Source organism: Apodemus sylvaticus, chromosome 9 (genome assembly GCF_947179515.1).
Source record: "Apodemus sylvaticus chromosome 9, mApoSyl1.1, whole genome shotgun sequence".
NCBI lineage: Eukaryota > Metazoa > Chordata > Mammalia > Rodentia > Muridae > Apodemus > Apodemus sylvaticus.
In genome coordinates this window covers 20,673,441-20,697,512 of record NC_067480.1, presented here as the reverse complement: position 1 = coordinate 20,697,512, position 24,072 = coordinate 20,673,441, and the positions used below count along the sequence as shown (strand labels likewise).

Below are 24,072 nucleotides of genomic sequence, written 5' to 3'. Positions count from 1 at the left end.
CAAATCTGGGCTGTCATTCAATCTTTCCCCTTCCATTTCTCTACTTCTAGAGCTCAATTTTGAGTATATTCGACTAATATTGTCCCATGGGTCACTGCAGATTTTTTTGGTATTTTGAAGCATTGTAAATGGTGTAGATGTGACTGTCTCTGCTTCCTGATAGTTTGTATTGCTATGTGTTCAATGCCACGAACCTTTCTTTTACGTCCAATTTATTATTAATCCAATTCAACAGATTTAACTTCAGACATTTGTTGATGGCTGTTTGGTTAGCTTTTTGGATTTTGTTTTTTGTTTTTCAGTCTTAAGACTGATCCCTAGGCCACTCAGCAAGTGCTGTGCCTGAGTGGCACCCCCAGCACAGATCCCGTATTTTATCATCTCTATAAACTCCGTTTACGTCTGATCAGTCATGTCTCCCTTCCCTTTGCTGCTATTCTCCTTTAGCTCCCTGTGTGGAACAGGCAGACAGCAGTTGCTTTACAGTTTTCCTCTTTTTCAATTGTTTTCTACTCGATTGGTGTTCTCCAGTCTACAGATCACACAGAGTTTTTTATCTGGCCTTTTATGAGGGGTGTTTGTTTGTTTGTTTGTTTGGCTTCTGGTCCTTATGGTTCTTTGAATGTCATAATTTATCAGATGATGAACAATATATATTTTATATTTCTGGGTGGTAGATTTATTTTCAAGAAAGGTTTTTTTGTTTTTTTTACTGTACTGTTTTCTGCAAGGCAGGCTTTGATCCTTTTGAGGACTTAGGGTGGCTTTAGAGTGTGCCTCACAGAAGGCTAATTTCTCCGCTTCGGTGGCACTGCCCTCCTGGAGTCAGACAAGGTCTTCCCACACTTGCCTCAGGCCTGGCCCAGCTGCTCAGGACTCCACCCTGTGCATGCACGGCTCATCTTTCCTCACAGATTTCCAGATTGTTCCCCGTGGAGCCCTCTCTGCTCCAGCTGCACTGCCTCTCCAACTCCAACCTGTTCCCTCAATACTGTGACCACTGCCTACTCTCAAAAGGTGCTGCAGGCTGAATGGCTGGGTGGCTCAGTGTTCCCAGCATGCTTCTCTCTTCACAGGGCCTGCCATTTTTCTTTGGGCTATTTTCCAGCTTCTGAAAATAGTTACTTCCTCTGGTCTTAGTTTGCAGTTCTCAGGTAGCTGAAGCTGAAAGTTAATCCAGGTCCTTTCTTCCTTCACAGCCAGTCCTCCCAAGTGCCTCCCAGGACTGGTGCAAGCTTTGCTAACAACTCTCTAATTTTCTTTTCAATGGGTCAGGCAGAGAAACGGTGCCGCACCCAAACACCCCCATCCCTACTGAACAGACAAGGTAGTGTGAGTAGATCCCACTCGAGGGAAACAGATGTGGAAGCTCAGGAGGCTTGCTAGCGTAGCCTGACTAACAAATGTGTCCGGCAGGCCTCCTGGGCCACGCTGCCTGCCCAAGGCTAGCACTGCCAGACTTCACAACTGAGTCCTTGAGACAGTCACAAAGCACAAGAGTCGTGCGCCCTGATTTGCTTTCTGCTGTTGTGACAAGGAACATAGCAAAAGTGCACACTGGGGAGGGGAGTAGGCATCGCACACTTTCCAGTGTATTGGCAGGGGGAGCCAAGGCAGGAACACAAGACAGGAACCCAGAGTCAGACACTAGAGCAGAGATCAGAGTGCCGCTTCCCGATGCGCTCCCCATGGCCCCTTCAACATGCTTTCTTATGGGCCAGGGCTCCCTGCCCAGGAGTGGTGCTGCCACAGCAATCTGGGCCCTCCCACGTCAGTCATCAATGAAGCAGAGGCTCTCACACACTTGTCTACAGGCCAGCCTGATAGAGGCATCTTCTCAATTAAAGGGTTGGAGGAGGGGACTGAAGACAGGAACAGGGAGGTTGGGGCAGAGATCAGGAATGTAAAGTGAATAAATTAATTGGAAAAAAATTAAGTTCCCTCTTCCCATACAACCCTATTTTGTGTCAAGCTGGCCTAAAAAAAAAAAAAAAAAAAAAAAAAAAAAAAAAAAAACCAAAACAAAACAAAACAAAAAAACTAACCAGTCCATGAATGCAGACCTTCCCAAAGCCTCAGGCCAAGCGGCCTGCACCCAGCAATACCCTGTCAGGGTCATTTCAGTGGGCCTTTAATACCATGATTCTGTCAGCAACTCATGAAAATGTACCATGAAATGAATACTTTATGTATGTTATATTCAGTAAAATTAACTTTTAAGTCCCTGTACACACACACACACACACACACACACACACACCAGTAACACTGTATTAAGAAAATAGTGGTCTCTCCTTCTGTCCACATGTAGGCTACACAGCCTGGGCGAAGCAGTTGGACACCTCTCTGCCCTAGTGTTGACTTCACAGAGTTTTCTTGTGACAACAGGTATAAGAAAGTCTACAAAGTTCACCAGGACGTGTGCTTTAAGGAGCGCTGCCAGAGCACAAGCCTCAAGAAACCCAAACAGGTGATCCCGGGGCCAGGCTGGGCCGTGCATGCAGCTCTGTGGGTGGGTAGGGGTTAGGGGCCTGGGTCGAGCTAGGCTGTTTGCCCATGTGTGGCTGTGCTCAGAAGCTAGTGCACGTGTGCACACGTGAGTGCACAGGCAGACCCAGCTGCGCTCGGAGGTGGTCACTGCCGTTCTGCACAGGGAATGCAATGCTGACAAGAAAGCCCAAGATGTGATTGACAGGCCCAAGTGTCTACCCTCAAGTCTCCCCCACGATACCTAGCTGCTTTCTGCTCATTCCACAGCATCCTTCAGCTGGTGTGTGCACCTGGACTGAAAGGCCAGGCTCCCTCATCAGTCTGTGTGTGGGCTTTGCTGGCCTATGTATGAGAACAGATGAGGCTGACAGAGGTGGGGTTTAAGGTACACAATATTCTTTCTCATCAAACTGGTTTTCTTAATTCTTTCAGGAAACAAAGTAACAGTCAAACACTGAAGAAATCTAAGGTACATTCTCCTTCATACCAAGATCTGTTACAACTGGAGACACCGTCACACCCAGCACCTTGGACACCAAGGTCCTTTATCAGACGCTGATGGTGCAAACTCAGCACTGTGCTGTTACAGACCCAACCAGGAAGGTTCCAGAATTCCCTGTCTATAGGCTCCCAATAGACATACCTGGTCTGACTTTGCACATGAATCTACTTTCAGGCGGAAATGACTCTGGGGGATGATCAAATGACTCTCTCAAGGGAAATGCAGACCAGTTACAATGAGACACAAGAACCACCTGGCCCCTTCTGGACAGTGGGCCTGGGTGGTAGATGGATCAAGGATGGCAAACACTCTTGGGGGTGCTGGGACGGACCTAAGGAAGTAACCCCAGGCCTGCAAATAGCATTCTACTGGTAGAAAAGGGCGGGAGCCTGGTCATATAACCTGCAGGTGATCCTAAATATAGCCTCTCACTGGGAGAGCTATAGTGGAATTCTGAGCACTAATAACCCTGAAATCAGAGAAACTTTGCCTGTTTGATCCAACACGTGCCACCCCACCTCCCCATGCATAAACTGTGAGATGTTAAAGGGCATTGGAATTTCTTTTTTCGCAATAGTCTGGAAAATACTGGGTTACACTACAGAAATCCCTGTATAGCCTGAACTCAGCCCCACACTAACTTACTGATGGGACATCAACTGGAAATGACAAGCTGACTGGCTGGAGACAATTTACTCCCACCCCCCACCCCTGAGGGGCCGAGAGGTCTATCTGGAAACCTGCCACTCCAGGAGTGACTGTCACCTTTTTCTTCTGCAGTGTAGGACATGAAGGAGAAATGTCACCCAAAGGCCTAAGAACAATCAAAAGCAATGGAGTTCCCAGCGAAAGTCATCCTAAGAAAAAAGTGCCTGTGGTAACAGGCAAGGTGTTGGCACAGACCAAGCTCATGGCAGCAGGAGAGCGGGAAAGCAGGCTCTCAGCAGGCCTAGGCAGCACACCTGTGCATCCCGACCATTTCAGTGTGGAAACTCTGCAAGAAGAGCAGCTGACAAGACTCAGCTCCTGTCTACTCAACAGCATCACCTTCTCACCTCAGCCCCACGGATGCACACAGATCACCCTCCAACACTTGTCAGCAACTTAATTCTGGCAAAGATCAAAAATTCACAAATTATTTGGTTTTAAAATATTTATATGGCAGTAAGTCACTTGAAATATTAATGCATCTTTTAAGAACTCACCCAGAAAACCCATTTTTATAAAAAAAATAAACAAGAATCCCTAGATACTTTTCACATAATGGCTTATAGAATACCTATTCTCAGAGCAACACACACACACACACACACACACACACCACCCCTTTCTCTTTCTCTCTGAAGAAAAACACCAAAATTCACCATCCACAGCTGCCGTGACAGAACGAGCAATGCCATCCTCACTAAAAGGAAGGCAGCACAGGGCCAGCCAGCAGCCTTCTGACTCACAGGGCCAGCAAGCAGCCTTCTGACTCACAGGTAAAGCCCCAGGCTGAGCCCAAGTGTCCTCAGAGGCACGTGGGTTCCCTCCCGTCCCTCCCTGCATCACAGCCAGCTGGAATTCTGGCTCCTAGGGGACAGTGCCTGCTGTCTGCAGAGAAAGACAGTGGGTAAGAAGAGGAGTGGGCCTCAACTCCCTGTCACTACTTCAAAAGGACCAGCATGTGCTGGTTAACACTGCCACCTCCAGGACTTCCAAAACCCAGGAAAACGAGGTCCAAAACTTAAAAGCCAGCCTCCTGGCTGTAAGCAGTCTCCCCTGAGATCTCTGTCCTCAGATGTCCAGAAGAGAGACAGCCAGACGTGCACACCCAAAGCTTCCTGTCAGGGAAGCACTGAAGCGCCTGTCATCTCAACCCAACCTGCAATTTCTGCAACCCTGGTCAGTTCCTCTGTGGGGAGTTACCTGGGTTACCAGGCTCTGTGAGTGATGCTTCCGTGCTCAGAAAACCACCACCAGATCCCAGTGTCAGAGAAGTAACCCTTGAACCCAAAACAGAGAAGGAAAAGACTCAAGCTTTCACAAGAGATGTAAAAAAGACTGTGTGGAGACAGCTGGCCTCTACCCAGTTCCTCTCCTCATTTATACTGACCCAAAGAAGAAGTGCTAATTACTACTATGGTGGAGTTTAGACACTTGGTCTACAACTCAGGGGTGGCAGGGCAGACAGATGCTCAGGCACGATTTTACAGATGGAATGACCTCTCTGGCACACACCTGCCACTGTACTGCCAACACAGTCACAGGAGTAGATAGTGTAGCTATATTCCAATGAAACTTTATTTACATAAACAGGCAGGAGGCCACAGTTGGCAGGTACCTGGTTTATAAGATGGATGATCTAGACCCCAGCCTTCTGTGGAAAATGTCATCTCCTGAATGACAAGTAGCCATCAAGACATGGAAAACCCCTAAACTTTCATAGAAGAAAAGCAATCAAGAGCCTTGCTCAGGAGCCTTATATTTACAGCGCAGAGCATCAAGAGATGTCTGGTCAAATCTGAAGGCAGCGCATCACCGGTGACACAGGGCAGGCCAGCTCCAGGAGATAGGTCCAAGGCTTCTTGTAATCTGCGCCTCAAGTAGATGGCTGTGGGCCACCAAAATGAAAACACTTTACCCAGCCTCTGCTTCCCACCCCACTCCCAAGGCTCTAAGCAGCTTTCTCCTCCCTGCAGTAACATCACAATCAGAAAAGCCAACCACTCCTGGATTCCTCAGGAGCTGAGCTGACAGAAGATCCCACACCAAGGACTACATCCTGACCAGAGGCCTCCTGCCCGCCATAGTTCATAAAAACACACTTTGAAGCATAATCTTTTAACTTTTGTTCTCACTAAAATAGTCTGAGCCTATGCATTACTTTTTTTTTCTTTTTCAAAGAGGGGCAGTCACATTAAAAACTCACTACTGTACCTTAGATACCCACTAGAGATCTGGAGAACGCATAAGCTACAGCTTTAAGAGTGAACGGCAAGATCAAGTGGCATCACTGGAAACATAGATGGAATCTTTGTACTATACCTCACCCACCAGGCCAATGGTGCCACAGTCCTATTTCCATTTGGAGCCTGTGTTTCAAACAAGAGCCAGCCTGCTGGGTGGGGCACTGCCAGGCAATCATTCCAATGTGGAGTGGAGAAAGCCTTGCCGGTGCTAAGGAGTTAGTATACATCATTCCAAACATGCTGTCCTGCCTTCTTATGCAGAGTAATTCCTCACAACAGTCAGTGTCCACTTGGGAAATGTCACAGTGGAATCAGCAGACAGACAAGGTGGAGATTTATTTTTGTGTCAAACTGAAGAAGCAATCATGAGTTGTTGGGATCACCATTTGCCAATCAAAACTGAAGATGAGCGGATTGCCTAACTGAGCTCACCGGTGGGTTCTCATCAGTCCTGACAGAACCCAAGGCCAAACAAGGGAAAGTGCAGATCACATCAAGGCCACAAAATAGAAGAGTAAGCAGCAAAGAACGGATCAGTGCTCTCAAACAGTTCTGTCCACAGCCAAGAATAGGCAGAAGGCCTTTCCCTTCTCTACAGCCTATGGGATGTTGGGGGTAGACAGGATGGCTTGCAGGTCCTGCTTTCTGTGGACAGTTCAACAGGCAAGGACACACCCTTGCCAGCAATGAGCCTGCCTCACATACCTGCTTGTGTGTGGGGGAGGGGGGATCTTGGAATGACTGCTTTTCTTTGTGAACACCCTCCTTTCTGCAGTCAGGCTCCAGGCAAGTCAAAAGCCTCCTCACCTTGGTGCTGGTTCTTCACAAAATACACCTCAGATCCAGCAAGATATCTCCTTTAGACAGAAATAAATACAACGGGTCCATTTACAATCCACATTAGCTGTAGTCACAGGACTTTCTCAGCTTTGGCATTACTTTGTGGACCTGATTACTCATGTGGGGTGCAATGGAAAATATTTTACAGCATCCCTGGCTCTGACCACAAGATCCTGAGACCATGACACAGAAAAAGCATCCCCAAAGATTGTCAGATGTCTGGAGGACCACAGTCATCCTCACGTAAGCACTGGATTCAGTCTAAACACAAGGCCCACATTGGAGTTTTGTGTGACTGTTAAATGTCACCAAATGGGGTAAAATACTACCAAGCACTCCTGACTTTGGTCCTGCCACCAGAGAGCTTTCTGCATCACTGACGTATGCAGTTCCCTGAGAAAGAGGCACAGATGACTTTCTACGAGGCCTCAGTTCCCTGACCTCTGACCTGAGCTCCATCACAGCAGGCCTCTCCTTGCGCTCACCTCATCCTAGTCCCAGTCTCGCCCAGCGGCTTAGCGCTCCCACTGCTGGTCTCTGAGCAGTTCACTCTTTAGTACAGAGCCAGAGAGACAGGAGGCCCTGAAGTGGCGACCAGCCAGGAACCGACACGAAGGCCAACCTGACCAAGCAGGAAGGGTCAGCAACTGACAGAAGCGTTCTGCTAGTCTGACAACTGTGTGACTAAAGGACGGGTTACTAACCAACTGCCTCTCCCTCTGCTGTACATTCAACATGTCAGAAGGCTGAGAAATAGTGTCGGATTAAGAACATGCCTATTGTGTGGGAAACCTGCTACTTGTTTTCATTAAAGTGCTATGACATATTAACCCTCATGTTACAATTTCATGATTTTATCTTTACTCCTACCTGGGCATACAATGTACTCCTGAGCAGAAAGGTACCTCTCTCTCCACATGGCTTTGGAATTAGCACAACTTATTTTAACAGAAAAAGACACCAACCTGAATGGGTTGCATCCCTGAATTTTGACAGCCGAGTCCTTTATTTAGGAAGGAGTAGGGCCTCCCACAGAAGCCACTAGCCCACCACAAAGCATCCCTCATTTGGTTTGGTGTATCTACCTGTATCTCCAGTGGATCATTACAGGTTGGGTTTTTCCCCCCAATCAAAAGACCAGTGTTGGGATCAAAGGTGCTTGAGAAGATCCAGGTGAATATGGATAGCCTCCCCAAGGCTTCAGAATATGAGAATGACCTCTGACACCCCAGTGCTCTGTCACAGCAGCTCCTCCTCCTCGTCCTCCTCCTCTTCTTCCTCCTCCTCTTCTTTCTCTTCAGATGCATGGCTCTCAAACTTCTCTTCCTCTTGATCCAAGAGCTTTTTAAAAACTTTAAACTCCTCAACAGAGGAACAGGCTGTCCTGGTCAAAAACTCAGCTTCAGAAACTCTGAAAATGTTCTTCAGCGAGGGATTAGGGATCTGTGTCTGCCCCTTCTTATCAGGGGTTTGGTACCGTCCAAGGCGCTCCAGGTAAATGTGTCTCTGCTTGATCTTGGTTATGGCATACTGTAAGAAATCCGTCCTGACTATGTCTAGATGTGTAAGTCCCATCCTGAAATATGCATACTGGAAGACACAAACATGTTTAAGAATCCACATATAGAACCCTGAACCTGTCCTTCCAACTCAAAACAAACCAGTCCACAATCACTCATTAGAAATGGTAGAATAACCACTGTATAATACCAACATTTATATGAAATCTCAGTTTTCAAAGCATTTCCAAATTCAGGCTGAGGAAAGTGAAGCAGAAAACAAAGGGGCATAGAGGGTTATCCTTTTCTTTAAATACAGCAACAAAATTATGAGTGTAGGAAAAATCGATGCAAAAAATCATAAGCTACCTAGGAATCTTTAATCAACGTGTTAGCATGCAGCTCGTTTTATCTGAGTATATCACAGCACGCTCTGGAGGTCAGAAGCCAGGCCAGCTCCCCACAAGCCTCCAAGGGCTCCCTGTCTCTGCCCCCCACCTCCACACAGGGGTGCTGGGGCACTGGGCGTCCAGCTCTTAGGGAGGATCTGGGGATCTGAACTCAGGTCCTCATACCAGCTTCGTTTGCTTGTTTGGTTGGATTTTAGAGACATGGTCTCTACATAGTCTTGGATGTCCTGGAACTTACTGTAGACCAGGCTGGCCTCAAACTCAAGAGATCCAACTGCTGCTGCCTCCTGAGTGCTGGGATTAAAGGAGGACACCACTACCACCCAGCTGCACAAGTGCTTACCTGTCACATCTGTTACAAAACTTTTGGGGCAATGGTCAAAATTTCTAAATCCCCCACGCAAAAAGAACAGGTTTGCGTTGGGGAGGGGAGAGAGGGGAGGGAGGAGAGGGGAGGGGAAGGGAGAGGATGGGAGAGGAGGGCTGAGGTGTTTTACTCAGCTGACCCTACTCAGCTTAAAAACACTGAAAACTCTGCCATCACCAGCCAAATCCCTCATTCTCACCTGGAATTTGTACTCTAGCTCATTGGGGTCCTCCTGCAAGACAGAGGGGCATCTGTGCAGAATGTCTGTGATATGCTGTACTGAAAACAAGCACTTCTCCTTGAGGACCTTTACGACATTGTCAATGTCCTGCTGGTGCATGGTGAAAACCTCAGGGCAAATATCAAGTACCCGCCTCAGTTTCCCTGTGGAGGATTAGGAAAAGAAGAGCAGGTAACGTCAGCGTGTTCCAGAAAGCCAAGGGCGAAGTAACGTTTAGGGGCTGGTAAATGGGTCAATGGGTCAAGGTACCTGTCAGCAAGCCTGTAACGAGTTCAGTTCCAAGACCCACATTGTGGCGGCAGACAACTGACTCTAGAAGTTGTCTTGTGGCATCCACATGTGCCCCATGACATGTACAACCACCAGACACACACATACACACGCGCGCGCGCGCGCTTGCCTCTGAGACAGGAGGGCAGGGCGATGACACAGCAAGGATCTGCCCCCTCCACAGGATTGCCCATTCATAGATCTACCTTCCATGAAGCACTGGGAAAGGACTCTTCCCAGATCCAACAACCCTCCTTATGTCCCTGCCTTTTTCTAGTTCTATCTCAAGGTGCCAACTTCATATTCTAGGTCTCCTCTTGCCTAGTATACAAACTTCCAAGGGGTTCACCGGGAAACGTCAGAGGAGAGTGGTTTCCTGTACAGCGGGGATCAGGGCTGCTGCTTCACTCTGTGAAGACAGACTAACAATCTTTAGACTTGGGAGCCTGAGTCCAGTGAAGAGGAATTTGGGAGTAACAATGGTAGGAACAAAACTCTTCAGGACACACAATTACAAGTAGTCTGAGTGCAACCATGTGTTATATCCAAACGTTTTATTGTTTGTTTTGTAGTTGTTTTACATGGTCTCCTTGGTAGGCCTTGAACCTGCAGAGATCTAGCCACCTATCTCTAGAGTACTGGGTTTAATTAAAGACATGCATACTGTACCTAGTCTCCCCGTGTTTTATTGAATTAACATTAGTAACTGTATTCAGACAAATTCTAGAAGCAGGGCTGTCCCAGGCAAAAGTGAAGTAAATGGTCTTCTGATGAGCAGCTGTGCCGACTTAATAACTGGAAAAACTAAAAGTCACTTAGGCTGTTAATTCACCTTCCTAACAGCCTAGCTTCCGCGTGAAGAGGTGTTTCCAAAGTATAAGTTTTATTTTCACCTCTCAGGCTGTGCTTACAGACTGACTGAGCTTGGGCTTAGATGACATTGCAAGAAACAATCTGTCGGTGGTGGCACATGCCTTTAATCCCAGCACTTGGGAGGCAGAGGCAGGCGGATTTCTAAGTTTGAGGCCAGCCTGGTCTACACAGTGAGTTCCAGGACAGCCAGGGCTATGCAGAGAAACCCTGTCTCGAAAAACAAAACAAAAACAAAAACCAAAAAAAAACAAGAGACAATCTGTCAAGGGGAACATAGTTATCTTTTTGCTTATCTTCTTGAGGAGGCCTGTAGAGACACCAAACATAGTGGGCTCTAAGCCTACCCACTTTGGGGGTAAAATCTTACCAGGAACAGTCAATAATGAAAAGAAATAAAAGCGTCAAATGGGTAGAGCTCACTGAAGAGCGCAACCTCCCTTCTCCAGAAGGGTGACAGCCAGCAGTTGGAAGGGGGAGGCCACTCTCAGCCTTCCAGGAACCGGGCACCATCAGCTTGGAGAGTTGTGTGTGGGATGTTTTTGCAGAGGTCACACATATGCACACACATGCATCACTACCATAGAACAACACTAATGCACCAAAACCAGATTCCATGTTCCCACTGATCTGGAGCTGGAAATCTCAACGAAGACACAGGGGACTGACTCACTTCAGCCTTGGTTCTTTCTTGGGCCATTCTCCCTCGCATCCCTCTTACAACGCTATCTGCAGAGAGCCCACTACACATCTCTTTGGAGACACTGACCTCTCCTCAGCAGACTTTCCTACCTCACTTCGACTGAGTAAGGCAGGTTTAGCCCACAGCATGCATGCATCCCAGGATATCTATGAATACAGCCTAGCTCATTTGTAGGGGATAATGGCATGCCACCCTATGAAAGGCTGGACATCCCTGCTAGGGTAGGTCATTCCCTCCCTAACTCTGAGTCCTCTCTAAGTCTGCTGCATTATACCTTCTCCGAGGCCAAGCTTCCGAAGGTAACTGGAACGCTTCTTCATCTGCATGGTAGACAGTTTAAGTAACCGGGGATTTTTCTTCAAGGCATTAAATACAGGCTCTGGGTTCAACCCCAAGAGTAGGAGTTCTGAAATTATGTCCAGCAACTGTCGAGGATGGACACTTGGCTGTATACTAAGCAAGCTGTTAATGTGGGCTTCGGCAAACCCCATGTCCTGGAGGGAACTGATGACCTTTTCAGGCTCTAAGGCCTCAGGACCCACACAAGTCTTCTGTTCCTCATGAAGACACTGAACAAGCCGAGTCCTGTACTCTGGTTCCTGCACGTACTTTTTGGGTCTAACGCTGGAAAACTCTTGCAAGCTTCCTCTACTGGGCGCTGTAGTCAGTTTGCAAAACAAAGAAGGACTCATCTGTTTCTGTTCTCTAAGATGAGGGGTCTGCTTAGCCAAACAGGCCCAGGAGAGGGCCAGTGGCCGATGCCACTTGGGAACCTGTAAGGCCGAGCAAAGACAGAATCAGTTCCACCTCCCAATAATGACCACAAGACTGCAGCGCCAGTAACCTTGGCCCACAAAAGCTAACAATTTTTGTAAACAATCTGTAAAATCTTCTCTGGGTCTAAAGTCTCCAAAGAAGAAAATTAGCATGCAAACCAACAGCACTTACTGGAGATATAGGGCACAAGCAATAATATTTGGCTGAAAATTCTGAACCTCAGACTAGCCACCTGACAGATTCACTACCTAATTTCATTCCAACAAAGGATAGGTTTTTTTTTTTTTTCAAGGATCCCTTCCATTAAAGGAAGAATATTTTGGGGAAGGAATCTGTCGATCTGTACACAGTAGCCCTCAGTGTTTGGGACGAGCACTTAACATTAAACACAGAACACCCGCGGCGCCCGCCAGACTGGTCTCAAACACTCTCTAGCTTGGCCAGCCCCTGCCCCGGTCCCCGCGCCCTCCCCTGCCGCCGTAGGTGGTCCAGGCCTCCCTAGCCAATAGGCAGCACACTGGCCGGAACTCCGGAGAAGCCAAAAGCGTATCTCAGGGCCAGACTGTCTGTGCACTCGCCACTCGGGAGCGCTACTGCCACAGGGTGCCCAGACCGGAACACCAAGAACCAGCGTCAGTGCCTCCTGAACCTTCCCGCAGTGAGCTCGTGTCCTGGGGCAACCTCACCTGCCTTCCCAGAGAAGCCATGGAGCCCAAGCGGCGAAGAACTATGACACAGGAAAAGGCGGTCCTTCCTGGCTCACAGCGTCCGGCCTCCGATCTGTGTCCGCCGCAATCCCCGGGCACGGCGTCCTTTCGTTCCGCAGGCAAGCCCTTGATCCCAGAAGCTCAAGCCCAGTGCCTGCAGCTTGCCGGTGCGGTGCAGCGCCCCTTAGTTGGGAATACTCAGCTGCATGGTCTCTGCCAGGTACAAGCAACACTATCTGGGTTTTAAAACGGCTCTTCAGGGTACAGGTGAAACCAAACTACCGTGCCGAAGTGCACACCATTGTTTTCTATTGTAAAACTACACTTACTGGGGCCTGGGGGCGGATAATAAGACCAAAAAAAAAAAAAAAAATCACCCGTGTTAAAGATTATATAAGGTTAAATAAGCTAACGCTGTAGTTGTGAAATTTGGATGCTGCAGACCAGAACCAAATTATCATGGATCGGAAATTCATTCGCTGTCCACCCGCCTAACCTAACAGCTTTTAAAATATATTCCTAGACCAATACTGGTTTTCACCAATCCAAAAGCTAATGGTATCATTAGATAATATCTAAAGCTGAGTTAAGTGTTTTCCTAGTTTTCCCTTATCCTCCCTATCTGTGGACAGATACCAATACGTCTGGTAAGTGCCTTGATGTACGGCTTTATTCTGTAACTAGTAATCTCACCTAACTACAACCATGGTGGAAAATCTTTTCAAGCAACCAAATTTGTGTTCCTGGGCTCATCTTTGAGATAGGTAGTTTTTGATGGACACTGTAATACAGCAGAGAGTTCTCAGGACAGCCCAAAACTCTTCCTGAAACGTTAAGTATGGATCTAGACCCAGATAAAAGTATTTGGTGAGTTCTATTGTTTAAAGATTTGTGTCTTGTCAGCAAGATGGCTCAGCAATTGATCACACCAGCTTGATGCCTTGAGTTTGATCCTAGGAACCCATGAGAAAGGGTTGCAAACCCACTCCAATGGTGTCCTCTGACCTTCACATACACACGGCACATGGCACACATGCCCATTTAGATATTTTTAAATCTGTTCAAACCAGACACCTTGAACCAGCCCAGTGACTCACTGCAATGAACATTTGCAAGTAAAGCTGTCTGAGCAGAATGTTATACTTTGCGATGCACTGCAGGCTCCAAAGCAACTCAATGTTTTATTTTTAATTTTTATTTTCTTGGGGGAGGGAGGTTACAAAGGTGGGGGGCAAACATGGAAGGATGTGTAAAAGAGTGGGATTTGGGTGCACGATGTGAAACTCCCTAAGACTCAATAACAAATATATTGATGGGGGAAAAATTTAAGCATAAATACCTAGCCACACACAACAAAAGTCAAATGTTTTAGAGGCCGAAGAGATGGCTCAGCAGTTAACAGCACAAACATAAGGGTTCCAGTTCAAACCCCAAAACCCACATTAAAATCCAGGTGTGGTCCCATTGATGCCTATAATCCCAGCATTGAGTGCCAGTTTAACCAAAAAGTATGTGGGTCTGGTTATAGGGAGAGACCCTGCCTCACAGCAAGTCACAGACAACACTGAACTATAACTGCAAATATGCACATATACATACACCTCACATACATGTATACACACACACACACAGGTGTCTGCCAATTAAAAAAAAAAAAAAAAAGAACACGACTCAAGTAATAAAATCACAGGAAAATGACAACATGGCCCTCTCAGCCCAGAGGTCTGGCTTCCCAGATGGGTGAAGCACCAGAATGCTCCAAACCAATTTCTATGCACTAAGTTTGCATCTCAGACACGTTCAGGCAAAGAGCCTGGAAAACTTTTAGAATGGGAGAGCAGCAAAAGAAAGAAGCTGTGCTCTAACTGCTGCCTAGATCCAGCACGTCTAAGCCACACCTGTTTCTTCCTGGTCTATTGGCTGCTCCTGAGGAAAGGGATCTGGCTTGTGCTACACAATGATCTAGTGCTGAAGTGCTTAAACAGATCTTCTGACAGGAAGACTCTATATAGGACAGGAAAGTTGTAATCTGTATAAAACTAAAGAATTAATGTTGTCTTAATTGTCTTTCTAAATAAATGTTTTTACACCTAAAGCCTATGGTGTAAAGAAAACTCTATGCCACTCCAATTTTTTGAGAACAATCTAGGAACCTAAACAAGTCAGTCAGCTCTGAAACAGTGGTAGCTAAAACACAGGGTTCTGTGAAAATCTGGCGGCATCTTCAGTCCAAAACTTTTCATTCTTGAATCAGACTTGAAATTCCACGGGAAAAATTATAGCTGCTGCCTCACAACTTTAGTCTCAAGGTTTTGTTTATTTTTGATTTTGTTCTTCTGCAAAGACCATTCAAAAGGCATCAGACTATAACCAAAAGCTTTAATGATTTTTTTCTAATATAGAAATAATCTGCTACATTCCTGTCTGGGGGAAAGAACAATTCTGCAATATCTTGTGCTTTCTGTGTAATAAAGACTACAAGGGAAAATGTTTGTTTCATTCTTGGAAACAAAGTCATCTGAAATCAAAAGCTAAAATGTCACTAACTTCTGGGACTGCGGCTAGAAACCCTCAGAGACTGGTAGGGTTGAAGCCCTTCAACTAGACACAAAGGTACAGTCAGTGCTGGTTACATAGACAAAGTAGAACTGAGCCAGTCACAGGATGTCTCAAAGTACTGACAGGGTATTATGGATTGACAGATGGCTAACAGGCCTGAACCCCCAGACCAAGCCAGGATAGATTTCTTTCTAGCTGAAGTAAAAGGGGTACAGAAATGGAAAAACAAAGAAAACCAAGTATTTCTCATGTCCTATACAGCCTAGCCAGTTTAACTGTTAACCAAATAGCTTTAATTTGGAAAGTATTTAAGAAAATAAATATTCTGGCCATTTTTGTCTGACCACCTCTATAGACTCCACACATCTGTCACATGTCACATGCCCCAAGTAAGTGGGAAAGAAACGTACACACAAAACCAGAAAGAGCTGAGCATGGTGGCACATATCTTCAATCCTAACACTTGGGAGACGGTGCAGGCAGATCTGTCAGTTTAAGGTCTACCTGGTCTAGTTGAGTTCCAGGCCAGCCAGTTACATGGTGAGATCCTGTCTCAAAAACTTATAAAGAAAAAACATCAAAAGTAGAGAATTTAAACAGTCCACATCTCTTTCTGAGGCTTATAACTTAAAGCCCTTTAATAGTACAATGTAAATGAACATTAGAATGATTTTCAAGGCTATAAAAAAGAAAACATGAATTACAAATCTAATCATAAACCTAAGACAAATAGTATCACAGGCTCTTGTAGCATTTGCACAGGAATCTATAGAAGGGGAATTCAGCCCAGTTCTTCACAACTTCCTTTCTCCAGGTAGGAAGCCCTGAAATCCACAGTTTCCCAAACCAAGTGGAGAAGAGCAGGAGAGCTTGCTTGCTCAGCTGACTGGCAAAGGCGGGTCCTCAAGATGTAAGCAGTGCTGGTCAGCAGGCGCCTCCCTGGAAGCAGGAGGCCCACAGAGACCCTCTGTCTGAGCCACTTCACTTGGACTTCTACTCCCAAGCTCCAGACTTGCAGTTGACAGCAGGCCACTTTCTGAAGGATGAAGAAGATAATACATTGCATGCTAGCAATAAGATCCTAAAAAATTTTGTTTGGGACAACAGAGTGGAAGGAGGGGCAGTCTTAGCAGACTCTATACTTCTGAAGTATAGAGTCTGCTAAGATGCTAGTGAAAGGGATGCTGATGTCCAGCCTGGCTCCCAGGAGCTCTGGCAGGAGCTAGGAAGCCTTGTCTGAAGAGACATGGCCCCATGGAGCCTCACAGCATCATGGTCAGCATCTGTGCCCTCATCCATCTTTGGACTGGACAACTGACTGACTCTCCAAACCGTTGCCCTCCAACTCCTCCTGGCCAGGGCCACTCTAAGCGCTTGTCCTCCCTCTACAGTCCATACCCACGCTCTGAAACCAATGGCATCGAAGGGCTTCTGCATAATCAATTCATAACTCTTTACACATGGATTTAGGACAGAAGGAGCCTCAACCAGGATGGATGGTCACCTTCCCACCCCAAACAAAGACACTAAGGAAAGGAGGGGAAGAGGAAGGGAGCCTGAGACTTCTCACCTGGCTGGCTGGTCCTACACACCTCTTCCCAGGTATAGTTAGCAAGGTTCACAGGCTGTGTCACCCAGGGGTCCATGATCAGCTTCTCCAAAGTGGTCCGCTGCTCAGGGCAAGGCTGCAACAGCCCTGACAGAAGACTCATAAGTTCTAGGGACATAAAGAACACAGGAAGATCCAGGCCGACGTCAAATGGGACACACCTCAGACCTATAGATTTCAAGCTATCCTGCCTCACAGAGCCTCCCACAGGGCAAGGAGGCGGCCAGGAGTCCTAAGACATTAAGGCCTGGCCACACATAACCTAACCCTAACCCTAACCCTAACCCTAACCCTCAGCAAACGCACTTATGAACCTACCACCTCCACAGTGGAAGCATGGAAGTTGAGCTCCAGCTCAGTCAAAGCTCAGACCACTTGCTTACAAGGTGTGCTGGCTGCTTTTATGTCAACTTGATGCAAACTAGAGTTACTTGGGAAGAGGTTACCTCAATTGAGAAAAATGCCCCCACCAGACTGGGCTTTGGGCAAGCCTGTTGGGCATTTTCTTGAATTGGTGTGGGAAGGCCCAGATCACTGTGAATGGTGCCACCCATGCTCTGGTGGTCCTGGGTCTGTAAGAAAGTAGGCTGAGCAAGCCATGGGGAGCAAGCCAGTAAGCAGCATCTTCCATGGCCTCTGCCTCAGCTCCTGCCTCCAGGCTCTAGCCATTTTAGTTCCTGCTTTGACTTCCCTGAGTAATGGACTGTGGTGTGTAACTGTAAGCTGAAATACTTTCCTTCCCAAGTTTCTTTGGTCACAGGTTTTTTTGTTTGTTTGTTTGTTTATATATATCTCAGCACCAGAAACCCTAACTCTGACACAGAGGCTCTGGCTGTGAGTGACTGAGGATGGGCATGGCCTGCAAGAGCAAGTGGAAGCCAGCAGAGCGGCAGTCTGTGGGGAGTAGACTGAGCTCTAACAGGAGCCCAGCCTGAATCTGTATTTAGGTCTAGTTCCTCCAAATATCTGCACATGCTCCCTGAGCCTAATCACCAGGAACCCAATCTGTGTAATAAGAACCGTGGGGCAGAGGAGTCTACCAACTGCAGCAGCTTCAGGATCCACAACTTAGCAAAGCTCCAAATCCAATGTCCTACAGCCAAGCACATCCTTCCAGAGCATGCGTGCTGGGGACCCCAGCCCTAAGGTAAGGGTGCAGGGAGCAGGCTGCTGGGAGTGGTGAGAGTTTGAGGAAGCCATGGGTGGGGAAGACAGATGAGTTGGTATCCTAAGAGGTAGAAAAAAACTAAGTTCCCCGTCTCCACCGTGAGGACACAGAAAGAAGGTGCCATCCACAAGCCACAAAGAGGTCTCACTAAGAACGGAACCAGCCACCACCTTTACTCAGACTTTCAGCTCCGGCAACCGTGAAATGGTAATCTGTTATTTAAGGCCCTATCTGGGATTCCTAAAACAGACAGAGTGAAGATCTGCCATCACGTGGGTTCTCCCAGTAAGTGACTTCTGTGAGCCCACGGGACGCCTTAGTGGAAGGGACCCCAGCTGACACCTGACTCGCCCGCCCGCCCGCCAGCTCCATGAGCTCCACTAGGCTCCAGGCTCCTGGGGTGCCTGCTCCAAGTCCCTGGGGTGCCTGCTCCAAGTCCCTGGGGTGCCTGCTCCAGGTCCCTGGGGTGCCTGCTCCAAGTCCCTGGGGTACCTGCTCCAGGCCCCTGGGTGCTTCCTCCAAGTCCCTGGGGTGCCTGCTCCAAGTCCCTGGGGTGCCTGCTCCAAGTCCCTGGGGTGCCTGCTCCAGGCCCTTGGGGTGCTTGCTCCAGGCCCTTGGGGTGCTTGCTCCAAGCCTAGGAAGCCTTTCTGGCCTTTGAACCTATGTCCACTGACTCCCTGGTTCCCATTACAGACACAAGGTAGCACTTGGACTAAGTTGCCGCCACATCTGCTCTCAGGGTTCATGGTAGGACTGACATTTTGCACGTGAGCTGCTGAGGGTCAAGTCTCCTCCTGCACGGACACTACCCTCTTCCACAAATGGGGCTTCTGACTTATGCTGAGCATCTGACCTCGCAGATGCTGCCACAGACAAAGTGACTGCCGACTATCACTTCCAGGGCCTGGACAATCCATGGGACATTCATAAAAATTACCAAAATGATTTTGAGTCACATTAAAATTATTATGCTCAGATCAAAATGTTAGAAGAATAAAAAAGAAAGGTCAAAAAGGTCGTCAGTACAGGCAGAGGAGACAGGAACCAAAGTGCCAGGTTCTCAGGCAGTGCTGTCATCGCCACCTGGCGCTCATGCTCACCTGGGGAAACCAGGAATGGGGGATGAATTACTGCCTCCATGGTCTCCTCCACCTCACAGAAGGGATTCTCCTCGAAGATGAGCGTGTACAGGGTGACCCCCAGAGACCACATCTCCAGCTCTGGCCCTCTGTAGCTGCAAGAAGGAAAGGAGAACATTTCAGAGCCTAGAGCTCAATGAGCCAGCCTCGGCCCTGAGTGCCAGAGCCTCCCATCCCCAGTCAGACTCGCATTCTCACAGTCCACTCTGGGCTCTCCCAGACAAGAAACCCTCCCTCTACATCCCAGAAGAGGGATTCCCAGAGGTGGGGAGAGCAGCCGAGTGGGCAGCGAATCACAACTTGGTCTCACCAGGGGCCAAAGGAGCCACAGGCAGCATCACAACAAGGTGAGAGGAAGAGATGCTCAAAGCAGAGATGAGTGAGGGAAACAGAGAAAGTGTAGTGACCGCACAGGGGTCAGAAACCCACGGTAGGATGGAGGGGTGTATCAGGAACTAGGCCTGACAGAAAGGGCCTGCCCAGGGAAGATTCAAGGTGTTGTTATCCCAACTTCACCCATGCCACCAGATTCTGGGAAGGTTGCCTTTAGCCAGCCAGAGTTTGCTGACCCACTGGAGTAGGAAGGAAGGAAAGGAGGGAGGGAGGGAGGGAGGGAGGAAGGGAGGGAGGGATATATATGCATTGTTTATATATATAAAGAAGACAGAAGAAAGTCTTTTGCCTGCTAAGATGCGGGTGTGTAGAACGTGGAAGGCCCTAGAATGAGACAAGGTCCTGCCCAAGAGGCCCACAAGCAGAACCAGCACGCATACAACTGAAAAGGACGGGCAGGAGCGGAAAGCACGAGACAGGAGACAGGCAGAGGGCACGGTACACAGAGCACTGAATACAGAGATGGGAGCTCCACAGCCTGAGTGTGGAGCAGCAGACCAGCCACACAGAGCAGGCAGAGTGAGACAGTTTGCATGCAGTTCCTCAATACTGACTACATTCCAGCCCCTACAGAACTGTACCAGAACAGGACACGCACTAGAAACTGCGGTAACCAAATCAGATCTGAAGAGAAACTCCACCAACTCCATCATCTCTTACTAAGGGTCTCTGAACACAGAGACTCCTAAAGGGAAATTCTCCCTATTCCTGTCACTCTCTGCAGGCAGCACAAAGCCTAGTCATGCTACACACAAGTGCCAGCTGGCATGAATGTGGCTGCACCAGGTTCGGGAGAGCAAGTTCCAGGAGACAGTGAGAGCTACTGGAGCATTCACTTCCTGTGACTTGAAAAACGCCATGAGAAGACCCAGGCCCAGGCCCTGGTTACCTTACCCCACTGCTGAAGCCATGAGAAGACCCAGGCCCAGGCCCTGGTTACCCCCACCCCACTGCTGAAGCCATGAGAAGACCCAGGCCGGAGCTCTGATTACCCCACCCAGTGCTGAAGGTTGCTCACACAGGTATGGTAGTGGTTGGGCAGACAATCTGGACCTGATCAGACCCAACATGAAATCCAGCTTTGACCATACCTATCTGGTAACTACACACTATTCTGTAAGACCATGTAGAGCTAAACATTCTGTTGCTCTGACCACCTACTCTCTTTGTACTGGCTAGTTTTGTGTGTCAACTTGACACAGGCTGGAGTTATCACAGAGAAAGGAGCTTTAGTTGGGGAAGTGCCTCCATGAGATCCAGCTGTGGGGCATTTTCTCAATTAGTGATCAAGTGGGGAGAGCCCCTTGTGGGTGGTACCACCTTTGGGCTGGTGCTCTTGGGTTCTATAAGAAAGCAAGCTGAGCAAGCCAGGGGAAGCAAGCCAGTATGAAACATCCCTCCATGGCCTCTGCATCAGCTCCTGCTTCCTGACCTGCTTGAGTTCCAGTCCTGACTTCCTTTATTGATGAACTACAACGTGGAAGTGTAAGCTGAATAAACCCTTTCCTCCCCAACTTGCTTCTTGGTCATGATGTTTGTGCAGGAATAGAAACCCTGACTAAGACACTCTTCCTGAGAAAATATATACTTCACCAAACATGCAGGTAGAGGCGGGAGATACTACTGTGTGAATGTGACTTAGGAAGTCATTTTATACAGACATCAGTTTGTATATGAAGAAACCACAATCCCTGCACAGCAGTACAAATCACTGTCAGCAATTTCTATGTAGCCCCTGCACACATGTGGACAATGAGCTTCATTTCCATTCTTTTTCTCAACTCCCAAGAAAAAAGGTCTTTTTAGGCAAGGTTCCTACCACCCACAGGCTCCACAGCTACAGAGCAACAATCGCTTTTATCCCAGAGCCTGAGTCCCCCAGCTCAGAGCCTCTGAGAACCTGAGCCCCGGCAGTGCCTTCCCATCATTCCTCATGCTCCTACTCTTGTTACAAGGCTTCTTGTATGGACAGCCCATCAACATTATTTAAATAACGACTACTGGAACTGGAGCCATGCCTCTAGGTAAGAGCACTGGCTGCTCTTCCAGAGAACCTGGGTTCCATTCCTAGCAACCACACGACATCCAACAACTGTCTGTAATTTCAGTCCCAGGAGTTATGTCTTTGTGAGGTCTCTATTGCTGTGATCAAACACCTCGACCAAAAGCAGCATGGGGGTGGGGAGGAGTTCATTTGTCTTGCAGGTTCCAGTGCACCATCAGGAGAGCTAAGACAGGACTGTGGGGCAGGAACCCGGAGGCAGGAACCAAAGCAGAGATGAGGAGGAGTACTGTTTACTAGCTTACTCAGCATGCTTTCTTATGCAACCCAGAACCACTCACCCAGAGATGATACATCCCACAATGAGTTAGGCCCTCCCACATCAGTCAGTCATCAAGAAAAAGCCCAAAGGGCCAATCTGGTGGGGCACTTTTTCAAGTGAGGTTTTCTCTTCCCAAATGACTCTAGTTTGTGTCAAAATGACAAAACACTAACCAGAATAGGATCCAACATGCTTTTCTGGCTTCTGCAGGCACTGAACATGCTACATAGACATACATGCAGGCAAAATACCCAAACACATAAAATAAAAAAATAAATAAAATTCTGAAATGATTATTCCTAAGAATAATGATTATTCCCTCTGAGAGTAAGCACAGCAAGTTACAGAGGAATCACTCGGAGGCCTCCATCTTTTGAGAATTTCCTCTTTGTCTTCTATTTTTCTAACTTTCTGTAACATCAAACCACAAACAATCGAAAGTTGAAATAGTAGAACAGACCCCCTATGTCCATGTCTAGCTACCTGCCTATTGCACACTTACTTATTTGCAGAATATTACCCTCATTACTCAATAAAAAGGCACACACTGAAATAATTTCTTCAAAAAATCATAACAGTCATGGGCTTTATATAAGAGTCAAGAGGACAGTAAACTCTAAGAGCGTGTGATACGTACGGATTTCCAATAAGAACTTCAGGTGCACAGTATTCGATTGTTCCACAGAAGGTATAAAATAGTTTGCCCCTCTCTAAGTAGGCAGCTGAGCCAAAATCTATCAGCTTAATTGTGAAGTCCTCAGCAATCACAATGTTCTCATCCTTGATGTCTCTATGGATAATGCCTTCAGAGCGCAGGTACCCTACAGCAGACACCAGCTGGAACCAGAGGAAAGGAGAACACTGCAAAAGCAATTCAAGTAAAACATGCATGTATACTAAATATTAGCAAGACGAAAGAAAAACATCAACAAAGGAAAGATAAACATTCTCCAGTGCATAGTCCTGGGTGCTGGAGACGTGGTTCTGCAGAGGCAGGAGGCACAGCAGCCCTGGAAGTGCATCTCTGTGCCTCACACAGAGCAGAGTTTGCCAGAAAGCAAACTATGGTGCACAATGTTTCTGTTACTACTAACTACAGAAAGCCTCCCAGCGGACACTTGCCCCATGACCATCTCAGGAGGAAAGGCAGGCCAAGTAAGCATGCATGGGCTCCGTGCGGATGGCTCAGCTCCCAGGAGGACAATGCCTTGTGCAGAGAGCAGGCTACAGTTGGAGGTTACAGCAGGAGCCGGTCCTGATGCAGGGCTCTGGCAGCTCCTCTGCATAGTCTGTGCATGCCCAGACGGCACACCGACTACTCTGCAGAGTAACCGGTCTCTGCAGGAAGTAGGTTATACAAAGGCACTCTGCTTCTGCAAGGCAGTCATCATAACACCCATCTGCCCAGGCACTCTGTGGCTCCTTCCAACTTGGATAGCAACCGGAGCAACCAACTTAGTAATTTCATGCATATAACCAATCATTTTGATCTTTAGAGACAATGTTATACTTCCAAATAAAAATCTTTAAATCAGAAAAATAGTTAATGGCATGTCAACTAAGGTCAATCAATTAATAAAGAAGTATACATGATAAACAACTTGCCTGCATATTTATATATACAGATTTCTAGAAACACAGACATGCATTTACATATACATGCAGACATATATACATACTTAACATTCATAAACATATGAACACATGCCCACACATACACAGACACATACATGTTAGAGCCCCATCAGGAAAACCTGGTTCAGGGGAGAATCTTGCTGTGTAGCCCAGAGTGGCCTTGAATTCTCTATGTTCTTGCTTCAGGCTCTGTAGTGCTGAGATGATAGAGGCGCACTGCCACATTTAGTCAGAACCACGTTGTTATAAGACTGCAGTGTCTCTCTACAACTAAACTGTACTGAACTCATCCTTCCTTTCTACAAGCCCCAGCAGCCAGCTGCCCCAATTGCTGCTCCCTGGGGTAGTACTGCTGTCCACAGGCTCCAGGCCCATCTCTGACAAACAAGAAAGGAAATATATGATAGACAGATAGATGATGGATGAATGGATGATAGCCAGATGATAGGAAGGAAGGGAAAAAGGAAATATATAATCTTCTGACAGGAAGTTTGAGAGGGGTAGTAGGGCATTCTTTTGGCATCTCATAATGACTGAAACACACACCAAGAAACCTGAGAAACTTTCAGGAGTTTACAACTTTGAAGAAATGTTAAGCTTTCACAAGGAATCACATCA

General features: G+C 47.4%; 3 protein-coding genes across 5 annotated transcripts in view; 1 reads left to right on the top strand and 2 right to left on the bottom strand.

Annotated features, from left to right (window-relative positions):
- Sned1 (sushi, nidogen and EGF like domains 1) overlaps positions 1 to 7,613 on the top strand; it is a 63,458-nt gene extending 55,845 nt beyond the window's left edge. Inside the window, exons 30-31 of the mRNA XM_052191808.1 lie at positions 2,389 to 2,470; positions 2,923 to 7,613. Coding sequence (XP_052047768.1) covers positions 2,389 to 2,470; positions 2,923 to 2,934 — 94 coding nt within the window. The 3' untranslated portion in view covers positions 2,935 to 7,613. The remainder of the gene's footprint in view (positions 1 to 2,388; positions 2,471 to 2,922) is intronic.
- A 153-nt stretch (positions 7,614 to 7,766) lies between these two features.
- Mterf4 (mitochondrial transcription termination factor 4) lies at positions 7,767 to 12,672 on the bottom strand. The gene is made up of 4 exons (XM_052191810.1): positions 12,607 to 12,672; positions 11,418 to 11,916; positions 9,259 to 9,443; positions 7,767 to 8,373 (listed from the first exon to the last, which is right to left on the bottom strand). The coding sequence occupies exons 1-4, from the start codon at positions 12,625 to 12,627 to the stop codon at positions 8,023 to 8,025; spliced, it is 1,056 nt and encodes a 351-aa protein (XP_052047770.1). The 5' UTR covers positions 12,628 to 12,672; the 3' UTR covers positions 7,767 to 8,022.
- Positions 12,673 to 14,279: 1,607 nt separating this feature from the next.
- Positions 14,280 to 24,072, bottom strand: part of Pask (PAS domain containing serine/threonine kinase) — a 37,533-nt gene continuing 27,740 nt past the window's right edge. For 2 of the 3 annotated variants that reach the window (XM_052192398.1, XM_052192397.1), the window contains exons 15-18: positions 22,457 to 22,680; positions 19,064 to 19,197; positions 16,757 to 16,903; positions 14,280 to 16,222 (exon numbers count right to left, since the gene is read on the bottom strand). In XM_052192398.1, the coding sequence (XP_052048358.1) occupies positions 16,065 to 16,222; positions 16,757 to 16,903; positions 19,064 to 19,197; positions 22,457 to 22,680 (663 nt within the window). In that variant the 3' untranslated portion in view covers positions 14,280 to 16,064. The remainder of the gene's footprint in view (positions 16,223 to 16,756; positions 16,904 to 19,063; positions 19,198 to 22,456; positions 22,681 to 24,072) is intronic. The other variant, XM_052192399.1, reaches the window with a different exon arrangement.